Source organism: Bos indicus, chromosome 27 (genome assembly GCF_029378745.1).
Source record: "Bos indicus isolate NIAB-ARS_2022 breed Sahiwal x Tharparkar chromosome 27, NIAB-ARS_B.indTharparkar_mat_pri_1.0, whole genome shotgun sequence".
Lineage (NCBI taxonomy): Eukaryota > Metazoa > Chordata > Mammalia > Artiodactyla > Bovidae > Bos > Bos indicus.
The window spans coordinates 2190239-2202421 of record NC_091786.1 but is presented as its reverse complement, the minus strand read 5'-3'; the positions used below and the strand labels follow the sequence as shown (position 1 = coordinate 2202421).

Below are 12183 nucleotides of genomic sequence, written 5' to 3'. Positions count from 1 at the left end.
GGGTTATTGTTACCATCTTTCTAAATTCCATATATATGCATTAGTATACTGTATTGGTGTTTTTCTTTCTGGCTTACTTCACTCTGTATAATAGGTTCCAGTTTCATCCATCTCATTAGAACTGATTCAAATGTATTCTTTTTAATGGCTGAGTAATACTCCATTGTGTATATGTACTACAGCTTTCTTATCCATTCATCTGCTGATGGGCATCTAGGTTGCTTCCATGTCCTGGCTATTATAAACAGTGCTGTGATGAAAATGGTGATTTTTACTTCTCTTTATGCTAGAAGTCACTTCCTTATCAAACTCCAGTGAAGTGGTCTTTCTTTTTCTCTCTTAGTTGATGTTTTTTTTTTTTTTTCTCAAATTAAAACGTTTTATGTTATAAAAATGAGTTATGGCAGTTAATGATTTCACCATGAGTGATGTGCAGATCAACAAAGTAGTGCTTAGATAAGGATTCTGATCCCTGGTTAAGCTGTTCTTCACCCCCAAGCCCAGAGGTCCGGGTGCATGGAGGTATCAGAGGTGTTCAGAGGTGCGTGGATGTGGACAGTGCAGGTAACACGTAGTCTCCTGCATGTACTAAACACATGCAGTGGGAATCTTTCCAAAATGTATTTTTAGCACACTAGCAAATAATTTTATTACTTCTTTGTATTTACTTTAAAATAGTCCTGTCAATCAATATTTATGACCATGAGTCAAACTTTGGGACATTTAAAAAAAAAATAGAGAACGTATATGTGACGTGTGACCTGTCAATTAAGAATTTGGAAATATTGTTAGTGATATTTGAATAGTGAAGGACTCCATTAAATAAGAGATTTAGAAAAAGACTTGAAAATAGTGTTGCTAATATGTATAGTTGGTGAAATATTCACAACTGAAAACAATTAATTGGGATTGTAAAATCTTAAGGAAACACTGAAATGAGCTGTGGGTTTTGTGTTTGTTTTTTCTTTTCACCTGGAAGATATGATTTGTGAGATGAAGAATGGGTCTGGTTTTTAAAACCATGTCTGTGTCCACTTGAGAAGCGTGTCCTAATTCCTCTTCTGTGGCCTGGCCCAATTCTTTGCAAGATTCTCCCTCGTGAGAGAGCTATAGACTGTGAACACAATGGGCACGCTGGGATGATGACCCCCAGGCTCCTCTCCTTGAACCCCCACCTCGTCTCGGAGACCCAGCTTCCTATGTCCTTGGGCCCCCGCTGCTCCCTCTACTGAAAGGGCTTCCTTTCTCGGTTATTACCTGGCTGTATCTTCACTCAGACCTCAAGTTCAGGGCTACTTGTTCAAGGAGGCAGGTTTTGATCACCCTCACTTAAACCTCCATCCTGGTTTCCCCCCCAAGCTTTATTTTAGTCCTTGCATGTTTCTTTAACAACAGTTTACACAACTTGGTTATTTTATGTAATTACCAACATGTTGATTTATTTGTGTCTGTTTCCCTAAATAGAATGTAAGCTTTGTGAAAGCAGGGTCCATTTCTGTCTAGTTTCCACTTATAACATAGCGGGCACTCAATGCAGGGTTTCCCTGGTGATGCAGTGGCAACAAATCTGCCTGCCAATGCAGAGGATGCGGGAGACACATCATCCATCCCTGGGTTGGGAAGAAGGAAATGGCAACCCACTCCAGTATTCTTGCCTGGAAAATTCCTTGAACATAGGAGTGTGGCGAGCTGCAGTCCATGGGGTTGCAAAAGACTCAGACTCAACTTAGCTACTAAACAAGAAAACACTCAATACATTATTTTTATTTTACTCAGTATATGAGTAGGTAATAAAAACTATAGCCCTGCCTACCTGGGCTGGTATTCTCTCTCTCTCTCTTTTAATACCCTTTAATCCCCATACAGGAAAGCTATGTTGGTACCATTAAAAAAAGAAAGAAAAAATATATCTTTCTTCTAATCAAGGGTAACCCAGAGTTTTTTGACTTAATATCATGGGGCTGCTAAAGGCAACTTAAACTTCCATTTTCAATCCCTTTCACAGACGTTAGGTGATGAGTTCAGTTCAGTTCAGTTCAGTCACTCAGTCATGTCCAACTCTTTGCGACCCCATGAATTGCAGCATGCCAGGCCTCCCTGTCCATCACCATCTCCAGGAGTTTACTCAGACTCACGTCCATTGAGTCGGTGATGCCATCCAGCCATTTCATCCTCTGTCGTCCCCTTCTCCTCCTGCCCTCAATCCCTCCCAGCATCAGAGTCTTCTCCAATGGGTCAACTCTTCGCATGAGGTGGCCAAAGTACTGGAGTTTCAGATTTAGCATCATTCCTTCCAATTCCTTCCAAAGGACTTATCTCCTTTAGAATGGACTGGTTGGATCTCCTTGTAGTCCAAGGGACTCTCAAGAGTCTTCTCCAACACCACAGTTCAAAAGCATCAATTCTTTGGCGCTCAGCTTTCTTCACAGTCCAACTCTCACATCCATACATGATACTGGAAAAACCATAGCCTTGACTAGAGTAGAAACAGGCTAATTTCATACATCCCTAAACAGAACTTGAATGTCTTTCTTAAATTATACCACAAACCACATAATGTGTAGGGAAATGCATCATGGGACTTGTTATTAGCATGTGTGATGAACAGGTGGAAAGTGTGTGTGAATCTTTGTTAAATGCTGTTTCACATGATGCCTCATCTGGAATCTCTGTTACCTGTTACCTCCTTTATAATGTACCATGATAACTGATTCTTGTATTGATACCCCCAGAGCCCCACTAGAGCATAAACATAATCTCCCAGGGAGGACAGAGTGATGTTGAACAAGGTTTTATTTTATTTTTGTCCCATGAAAACTGGAAATCCATTTTTTATGGTTTTTACTTTTTAAGTTTATTAGCAGCCATATTTGATGTATTTATTAGAGGACTCATTTCACCAACAGAGCTCACTGTATTTTGAGTAAAACAAGAATGAGAACAAGCTGCTGACCCCAGTGGAAAAGAACATAATAAAGAAGGAAACTGGTTGATAGTTGGAACACACCATGGAGTTCTCTGTTCTTTTTCTGAGCACTTGTCTGTAAGGTAATGTTAGACTCAAATAGCAGTATCTCTAGGAGGGAAACCACGCATTCGACAGAGCACAGGAGATGTGGTGATAGAGCACAACGAACAAATACAGTAAATAACACTTTATAGTAAGGCTGTACTGGGGCGTTCCCTGGCGGTCCAGAGGTTATGGCTCTGTGCTTTCACTGTTGAGCCCAGGGGTTCACTCCCTGGCTGGGGGACTGAGACCCACAAGCCACATGGTGTAGCTAAAACAGGGGAAGCATAAATAAATAAACAAATAAAAGATTGTATTGGTAGTAATGGCTAAGTATGACACTACACTATTTTTTAAGGAAAAAAACTAAGAAAATGGAATGAATTTATTTTATTTGCACTGAACATTAATTGAACTAAACAAAACAATAGCATGTTTTCTAGTTAGAAGCACTTGGATAGGAGAGCTGGGGTAATTTTCTTTTAAATTAAAATTGTTAGGTCTGTGTTCACCTGACATTCTTTACAAGCACTTTTTGTTTGTCTGAACTTGTTTTGATTAATTCTTCTCATATATTTTCTTCCCAAGGTATGCCTTGTCAAATTTATTTTTAGTATGTACCATATAACTTCTAAAGTGCACAATATGTCTTCACTAAATGCAAATTCTTATGATTATACTACTAAAAACAAGTACTGTTTTATATTGTTGTTGTTCAGGTGCTAAGTCATGTCTAACTCCTTGTGACTCTGTGGACTGCAGCGTACCAGGTTTTCCTGTCCTTTACTATTTCCCAGAGTTGGCTCAAACTCATGTCGGTGATGCCCTCGAACTGTCTCATCCTTTATCATCCTCTTCTCCTCCTGCCCTCAACCTGTCCCAGCGCTAGGGTCTTTTCCAATGAATCAGCTCTTCACATCAGGTGGTCGAAGTATAGAAGCTTCAGTATCAGTCCTTCCAATGAATATTCGGGTTGATTTCCTTTAGGATGGACTGGTTTGTTTTCCTTGCAGTCCAAGGGGCTCTCAAGTGTCTTCTCCAACACCACAACTTGAAAATATCAATTATTTGGTGCTCAGCCTCCTTTATGGTCCAACTTTCACATCCATACATGACTACTGGAAAAACCATAATTTTGACTAGATGGACCTTTGTTGGCAAAGTCATGTCTTTGCTTTTTAATACGCTGTTTTGGGGTTTGTCTTAGCTTCCTTAGCTTCCTTCCCAGGAGCAAGCATCTTTTAATTTCTTGGCTTAATTCACCATCAGCAGTGATTTTGGAGACTGAGAATATAAAATTTATCACACTTCTACTTTTTCCCCTTCTATTTACCATGAAGTGATGTGACTGGATGATAATGGGTATCTTAGTAAAGATTTCATAAAATTTATATCTAAAAAGTTCATGCTAAGAAGCTGTATGTCATCCTATTCCTCCTCTAAATTCCAGACTAATGCACTTCTTATTTATGAGCTTGTTTCTGTCTGTTTCAGCCTATGAATTACAGAACTGCCCTGACCCACCACCTTTCCAGAATGGGTATATGGTCAACTCTGACTACAGTGTGGGACAATCAATATCTTTCGAGTGCTATCCTGGGTACATTTTAATTGGCCACCCAGTGCTCACCTGTCAGCACGGGATCAACAGAAACTGGAACTACCCTTTTCCAAGATGTGACGGTGGGTTAATCACTTTTCTTAAGCAGTTTCATTTTCCACATGTATAATGGTGCATGAAATATTAAATGAATGCATTCCAGAATTCATTAATTTGTTCAACCATTTTTTATTGGAACTCTATTAAACTCATTCTATTTAGTATTTCAAGAATATATCATATGTCAGTCAGTTAAAAAAAATGGAAAGGCCTTGCCTTCAAGGAGATTATAAGGTTAGCAAAATAATAAACACGAATATTTATTATGCAAAATCAGGCACGAGGAGTGCTTTGATGACTGAAGGTACAAAAGACGGTGATTACTGGGGAAGTGATTGAGAGTATTATCTTCATGGTTAAAGCAGTGTTTGGCTTTAAAGTGGTTCCATCAAATTTTGAATTAGAGGGGTATTGAGTGCATATCTTACCCTAGATACTTTTTTATTGTTTAACTTTACAATAATAACACTGATTTGGTATCTCAGAAAACTGACATCATTTTTGTAGTTAGATTTGAATGGCACGTATTAGTTTGCTACTCAGAGACCATCCCAGAGAGAAGAAGCAGTGTTAGCAAAGACATCCTAGAGGAGCAGTCTTGGGGGGAAATGAAGTAGTGTCCTAGGATGGTGCTTGAGGATCAGGGTTTCTTAGAAATGTTGGAATCGGGTGATGGGAATGACATCAAGGAGGATCTAGATTCAGTGAATATCCTTGTCTGAGCAGAAGTCACTTCTTCAAAGCTTCTATTTGATTATCTAATTTTTACTATGACTTTGAAATTTCTACAACTTTAAATTAAATATATCGAGTACTTTATTTTTGAAGAATTCATCTGAAATAGAAAAGTTTGCTGTAAACCTAATATTCTAACATTATAAATACAGTATTTCTGAACGAAAATATAATGAAATTACCAACTCTGTGGACCTTTGAAATGCTAAATACTTATATCCCAGGGGCAAAAAAAGGAAAGGTATCCAGCTGTGTTTGAATTTCTACTGTAGAAGTTAAAAAAAAAAAGCATATAGGTAGACTTTTTAGATGGTATTTTTCACCTGTATGTTTCCATTCTTTATCATTATGTAAACAACTATAAAAGAAAAACATTTGCTGTGTTTCTTAAATAGTACTTTTAACCAACTACAGATTTAATAACTTAAAACAGCATTTAAAAATCATTTTATAAAACTAGCAACAGCAGTGGGATATCTGATATTTTTTATTAAAACACTTTAAAAACTACTCACCATTTTACAAATTCATGTTTTTATGTAAAAATTGCTTTGAATTGTTAGGACTGAAATCCCTTTTTACTTGTAGTTGTTTCCTGAGTTCTTTGAATTCAGATGTAAGTAGGAGACTCCTTGGCTTGATATAAAAAATAGAATTAAGTATTTAATTGTATTCCATTGCTTTTTCAAGCTCAACTTTCCAACATGGAAATAACTGCCCATTTAGAATTATTTTGTCAGTGTAATGATAATAAAATATATCTTTTTGGATGATATATGATGCAGAATATTAATCAGAGTTGGCAAAACCATGAAGCCAAAATCCTGCAGACACCCAAGACTGCCCAGGACTCCTGGTGCCACATGAAAGTCCCAGGACCACAGCCACCCTGAGGGTGGATAACTCACTGGTAGGCTCACAAAACCCAGTAAGCCATCTACTCACAATTGTGATTTATAACAGAAAAGACAAAAGTCACCCAAGGGAGACAGATGCTTGCTCCTTGGAAGAAAAGTTATGACAAACATAGACAGCATATTAAAAAGCAGAGACATCACTTTGCCCATGAAGATTCATCTAGTTAAAGCTATGGTTTTTCCAGTAGTCATGAATGGATGTGAGAGTTGGACCACAAAGAAGGCTGAGTGCTGAGGAATTGATGCTTTCAAATTGTGGTGCTGGAGAAGACTCATGAGAGTCCCTTGGACAGCAAGGACATTGAACCAGTCAGTCCTAAAGGAAATCAACCCTGAATATTCATTGAAAGGACCAATGTTGAAGCTGAAGCTCCAATTCTTTGGCCACCTAATGCCAAGAACTGACTCACTCGAAAAGACCCTGATGCTGGAAAAGATCAAAGGCAGGCAGAAAAGGGAACGACAGAAGATGAGATGGTTGGATAGCATCACCAACTCGATAGACATGAGTTTGAGCAAGCTCTGGGAGTTGGTGAAGGACAGGGAAGCCTGGCATGCTGCAGTCCATGGGATGGAAAGAGTTGGACAGTTTTGGGTGACTGAACAACAACAACAATATTAGATTAAATTCTAAAAAAATAAAAGTAACCAGGGAATATTCTTTTAAGACCAAAGGCCCTCAAGTTGGTGATTAAATGGACTTTCTTTCCCTCTTCCGCTTCCTGAGGTGGGGTTGGGGCTGAACCTCCAATCTGAGGCTGGTTCCCCTTGCAACTAGCCCCAAGGCCTCAGATTTCCTAATTTCCTTATTAACATAAACTCAGATGTGGTTGAAAGGGTCTTGTTTTGAATAACAAAAGACAATTTTAACTTTTTTTTATCACTTTGTAAATTCTAAGGGTTTTATGAGCTCTGGGCCAAAAACAGGGGGGAAGATCAAAAGTATATTTCTTATTATTGTTGGGGAAGTGTGTAAGTTCCTCAGTTCTGTCTTGTCACAACAAAAAATTGAAGCGACGGACCAGTGTTATAGCCTTGGATGGGCCAGCATTACAGCTCTTGGACAGAGCAGCATTACAGCTCCATGTTACAGCTCCGTTTTATTTAGAAAGTAGAGGAAAATACATCTTTGAGGTGTGAGATCATGATGACCCAAAAGATGCAAAGAGAAGAGAGAGAGACCCCAGGCCCTTTGGCTCCTCTTTTTATGCTTTTTTCTCCACCCCACCCCTCCGGGCCTGCCCTATGTAAATTGGGCTAGCCAGAAGTGCTGTTTGATCTACCTCAAGTCCTCACTCCATTCCTTGGACCTTCCTTTGTTCTATTTTTGCGGGTTTTTCCCTTCCTTGTCTTTTAGCCCCTGCCATTCTGGACTCCTTTTTCCTATTCTAACTACCTAACATGATAAATGCCACTACTGCAGTGCTTATTCATGTGTGTGAAGGGATTGCCTTTGTTGGCTCTCTGGTCCTGGAGTGGAAGAGGGGTGCCATCTGTGTGGCCCCTAGCTGTGAAGTGCAGTGTGTAATGCTCTCATGTTCTGTGGTCTCTCTCCTGGCTCCTTGGTTGCCTGCGCCTCCTGCTGGGCCAGGCTTCTGGGCAGACAGGTGAGAAGCTGGGAAGTACTTATGGTTGCAGGTGGTGCAGGGACCCTTCTGTGCCCAGAATCTCCACCTTGCTGGGCTTGCTGGCTGTTCTCCACTGGAGGGGCCTCTTTGACCCTCACCCTCAGGGAGAGGATGGGGGTGGGTGCATTTCCTGCTGAGCTGGATCACAGGTCCCTGTTGCTGCAGAGATCCCTGAGATGCTGCTGGTATGTGGAAATCAAAATACAGCTTTGGTGCCATGAAGTTGAGGGGAAAGCATCTGGGAGAAGGTGCTGGACCAAGGGAAAGGGAGGGGCAGCTTTACTCATTATGTCTTTTTATGGTCCTTCATCTTTCTCTGTAGAATATAGGATTTTGCCTTGAGAAAATGTTTTAAGTGCATCGAGAGTATTATCACACAAGTCAAACTTCATACTTATTTAGCTTTTAACATCTTCCTTCATCACTCTGCTAAATACAGCAAGCTCTGCAAGGCAGGGATGGGGTCAGCATGGTTCTCTGCTCTAGCCCCAGCTCAGCCAAGCTGCCTGGCACATAATAGACTCTCAATAAACATTCATTGAACATGGGAGTAAAAGGATTTGTTATTTGAATATCATAGATATATCATGGCAAATATACTAAGTGACCAAAGAATATCAGAATGTATTTTATGAAAAAAATAACCATATCATTTAGCCTTTTAAGAGGTGGACACCATGTTTTTTGTTTGTTCTGTTTTTTCCCCCTCCCCATGGGAAGGGTACTACTCCATGTAAAGTGGCTATACTTTAATAAGTTGCAAATTAAAAAGTAAAAATGCTGAAGGGAAATTTAGAGTTATAAATCAATACATAATGAATAATTTCAAATCACACATGAGGTATGTCAACCTGCTTCAACACATGCTTTAAGTGTTTTCTCTTCATTGTCTCACTCATTTCCAATCCCTCAATTATTTGGTGTCTGTCGTTTATTGAGATCGGAGCCAGGCAATGGGATTGATGAGAGGAGGTTTGATGGGGCTGTGGATATGGTCCCGGACTTCTAGTTGCTGACAGTCAAATGGTAAAGAATGGCTGGCCATGAACTGTAGCCCAGGGACAAGTATCCAAACCACAGCCACCAGGAAAAGCTGTCAGGAGGTGGTGACATTTGAGTTGAGTTTTGAGGAAGGGACCAGTTCACCTGCCAGCAAAATAGGAAAAAAACACAAGAGCTATTCATGCAGGTGAACGAGGACATGATGTTTGCAGCTAAGAAGAAGTATGGCATCTCCAGGGGTCACCAGGTAACTACTTGCTGTGACTCCAGCATGGCTTCTGGCCCCATTTTTATAGATTATAGGTATCTGTATATTATATTTTGTTAGCTTACAGGTCAAGGTGTATCTGTCTCCAAAGCCCACTTACAATTATGCTATAAAACTTGTAAAATGTTCTCCACACAGCCTTAAAATAAATTTACCCAATATTCGGACCAAGTCAATCTACTTGACACTGGTACATTTTCTGTCTACTTTGAAATCAGTGTGCATCTGTATGCTTACTTTGGCTTAATGATATTCCATCAGTCATAATTTTAAATTGTTTTTAACCTTTAAAAAAATGTACCTTGGTTTATTCATTCCACCTAAATTTTATACCTTTTATGGCAAATATTTGAAAGCCTCATAGGATTCATGTTAGTAACAGATACTCTTATAGAATCTACTGGATTTTAATTTGATTAAAATGTATACTTGTCTATGACTTTGATGTATTTATACCATGATGTGAGTTACAGAATATAGTTTGGATTATCTGCTCATGTATGATCATTTCATTTTTCCAAAAATAAAATAATTTCTATGACAAGAGTGATGATCACTTTATTAAGTAAAATAAAAATGGACTCTGGGTATTGCTGAGATTTTTCACATCATTGGTAGTGGATGAGATGTGGAAGTGTTACTATAAATTTTCACTCACATAATTTATCTCCTTTCTCTAGGTATAGATCTCGGGAGAATTTATAAGGTCTTTGTTTCAAGGCAGATAGACTTAGATGCTTCTTTTTTAGGCATTTTAAATAAGCTTTAGAAATCTTACTTAAAACAAAAAAAAATATTTTTCAGTTAAATATTCACACATAATTTCAACATAATCCCTTGCGTCAGATAGTCCAGTGAATTATCAGCTCAGTCTCAGGAGACTACTGACTAAGATTTTTTTTTTTATTTCTTTCTCCTTTTAATTATGTGGAAATGACTTTATCCTGAGGGGATTTTGAATGTTTGGAGAATATGTTTAAAAACTTAGATAAGGTAGCTTAGAAGTAAAATTCTTCCAAGGTTTTAAGACTTGAGGGGAATTATTTTGACAAAGTAGTTGCTGAGGGATATTTCACAATTATTTCTTAGCAGGAAAATCTCGGCTAAGAGACTTTAGAGACTGGCAAATGTCTCACTGGACTGTGTTGGGCTTGATTTTTCTTGGCTTCCTTCTCAGCTCCTTGTGGATATAACGTGACATCTCAGAACGGGACCATCTATTCTCCTGGATTTCCAGATGAGTACCCCATCCTCAAGGACTGCATCTGGCTCATCTCAGTGCCTCCCGGCCATGGCGTCTACATCAACTTCACCTTGCTGCAGACGGAAGCTGTCAACGACTACATCGCAGTTTGGTATGAGAACCTTTCCTGAAAACACCCATCTGTCCTTGTGATAAACTGTTCTTGTAACCACTTACATGTCACTTTCGTCGATTTAGAGATGAAGTAGTTAGGTAGATGTCAAAACAGAAATTTACCAACTAAATCTAGAGATAGAATAAACCTCATGTACCATGCTACATGGTAGATATATTCAAGATTACTCTAGATAGAGGAGAATATCCCAAACGTATTTTATTTTCATGTTTATTTCTTGTTTTAATTTTTATTTACTTACCTTTTTGGCCATATCACATAGCTTTTGGGATCTTAGTTCCCTGACCAGAGATTAAACCTGGGCCCTTGTCAGTGAAAGAGTTAAGTCCTAGCCACTGGGCCACTTGGGAGTTCCTTCTTTTCTTTTTCATTTTCAAGTATAAATCTTTTTTTTCTTAAAAAAAAGCTTGTTGGTTCCTTTGCCATATAATAATTTGATGCTTCTGGAAATATTGAAGAAATGATCGCACACAGCTTTCTCTCTGTACTTTATAAACCTTGCGGAACTGCCCCCACCCACCTCCACCTTCCCTACCATGGGCTGTGTAGGGGATGCCGAGGGGGATGTAGCCCTAGCTCCCCATCTAATGAGCCATGTAGCCTGGGTAAGTTAATCTAAACTCTCCTTCACTGAATGTTCATGTCTATGAGAATTACTATTTCTACCGTTGCCTTTGGAGGTGAGAATTTATAGGGGAAATGGGAATGACAAAATATGATGGGAAGAGTAGAGCTTACCATTGGGGCACAGCCCAGATTTGGAATAAGTTGGATGTGCTTTAGGAATAAAATGCCCTGAAAACTCAAGCATAATCACAGTTAACAAAGCTGTGTGTGTGTGTGTGTGTGTGTGTGTGTGTGTGTGTGTTGGTGAAGTTGTAAATGTAGGGGTTGTCTTAGCCATTGAAAATTCTCTGAGGCAAGAGAACAGGTGAGTTGCAGGCACTGGGAGATCCCAAGTGTGATGTGGCTTTGGGAAAGCACAGAAGAGAGAAGGGGTGACCTGGCCAGGTAAGCTGGCCTCATACATCATGTTAAGGATTTTGGGCTTTATACTAGAGCAACACAGATTCACTTTAGAGTCATAAGAAGGAGAATTATAGGACTAGGTCCTGGATGCAGAATACCCATTATTATTGTGTAGGGGGGCAGGTCAGCTGGATAAGATGGGAGACTGGCCTTTGAGGCTATTTCTATAGGGGGGAGATTCTATAGGGCTATTTCTCACAGGAGGGGAGATTGGGGGATAGGACCTGTGTTGTGGCAATGAGCAGAAATGGAGAACCTGAAATATTAAGTTGACCTATGAAGCAAAGCAAGACAGGCAAACAACACTGAAATGAAAAGCCACACTATAATATCAGCAGGTTTACCCAGATTAATCAGTAGATTTAGCAGTAGGAGCAAGGTCTCCCTCCAGCAGTGGAGGGAGTCCCTGTCCTCTGAACACTCATGAGACAGACTGGAGTGCAGTCATCTATGAATATTAAACATCTTAGTATTTCTAAACACGGAATCTAGAAGATGGTAATATTTTATTCAGTTTTTTAAAATATTTCAATTCAGCCATAAGAGCTCCATAAA

The 12183-nt window shown here is 39.3% G+C and overlaps 1 protein-coding gene across 1 annotated transcript in view; it reads left to right on the top strand.

Annotated features, from left to right (window-relative positions):
* Positions 1 to 12183, top strand: part of CSMD1 (CUB and Sushi multiple domains 1) — a 2070704-nt gene that overhangs the window by 1904968 nt on the left and 153553 nt on the right. Inside the window, exons 42-43 of the mRNA XM_070781602.1 lie at positions 4505 to 4693; positions 10398 to 10575. Coding sequence (XP_070637703.1) covers positions 4505 to 4693; positions 10398 to 10575 — 367 coding nt within the window. The remainder of the gene's footprint in view (positions 1 to 4504; positions 4694 to 10397; positions 10576 to 12183) is intronic.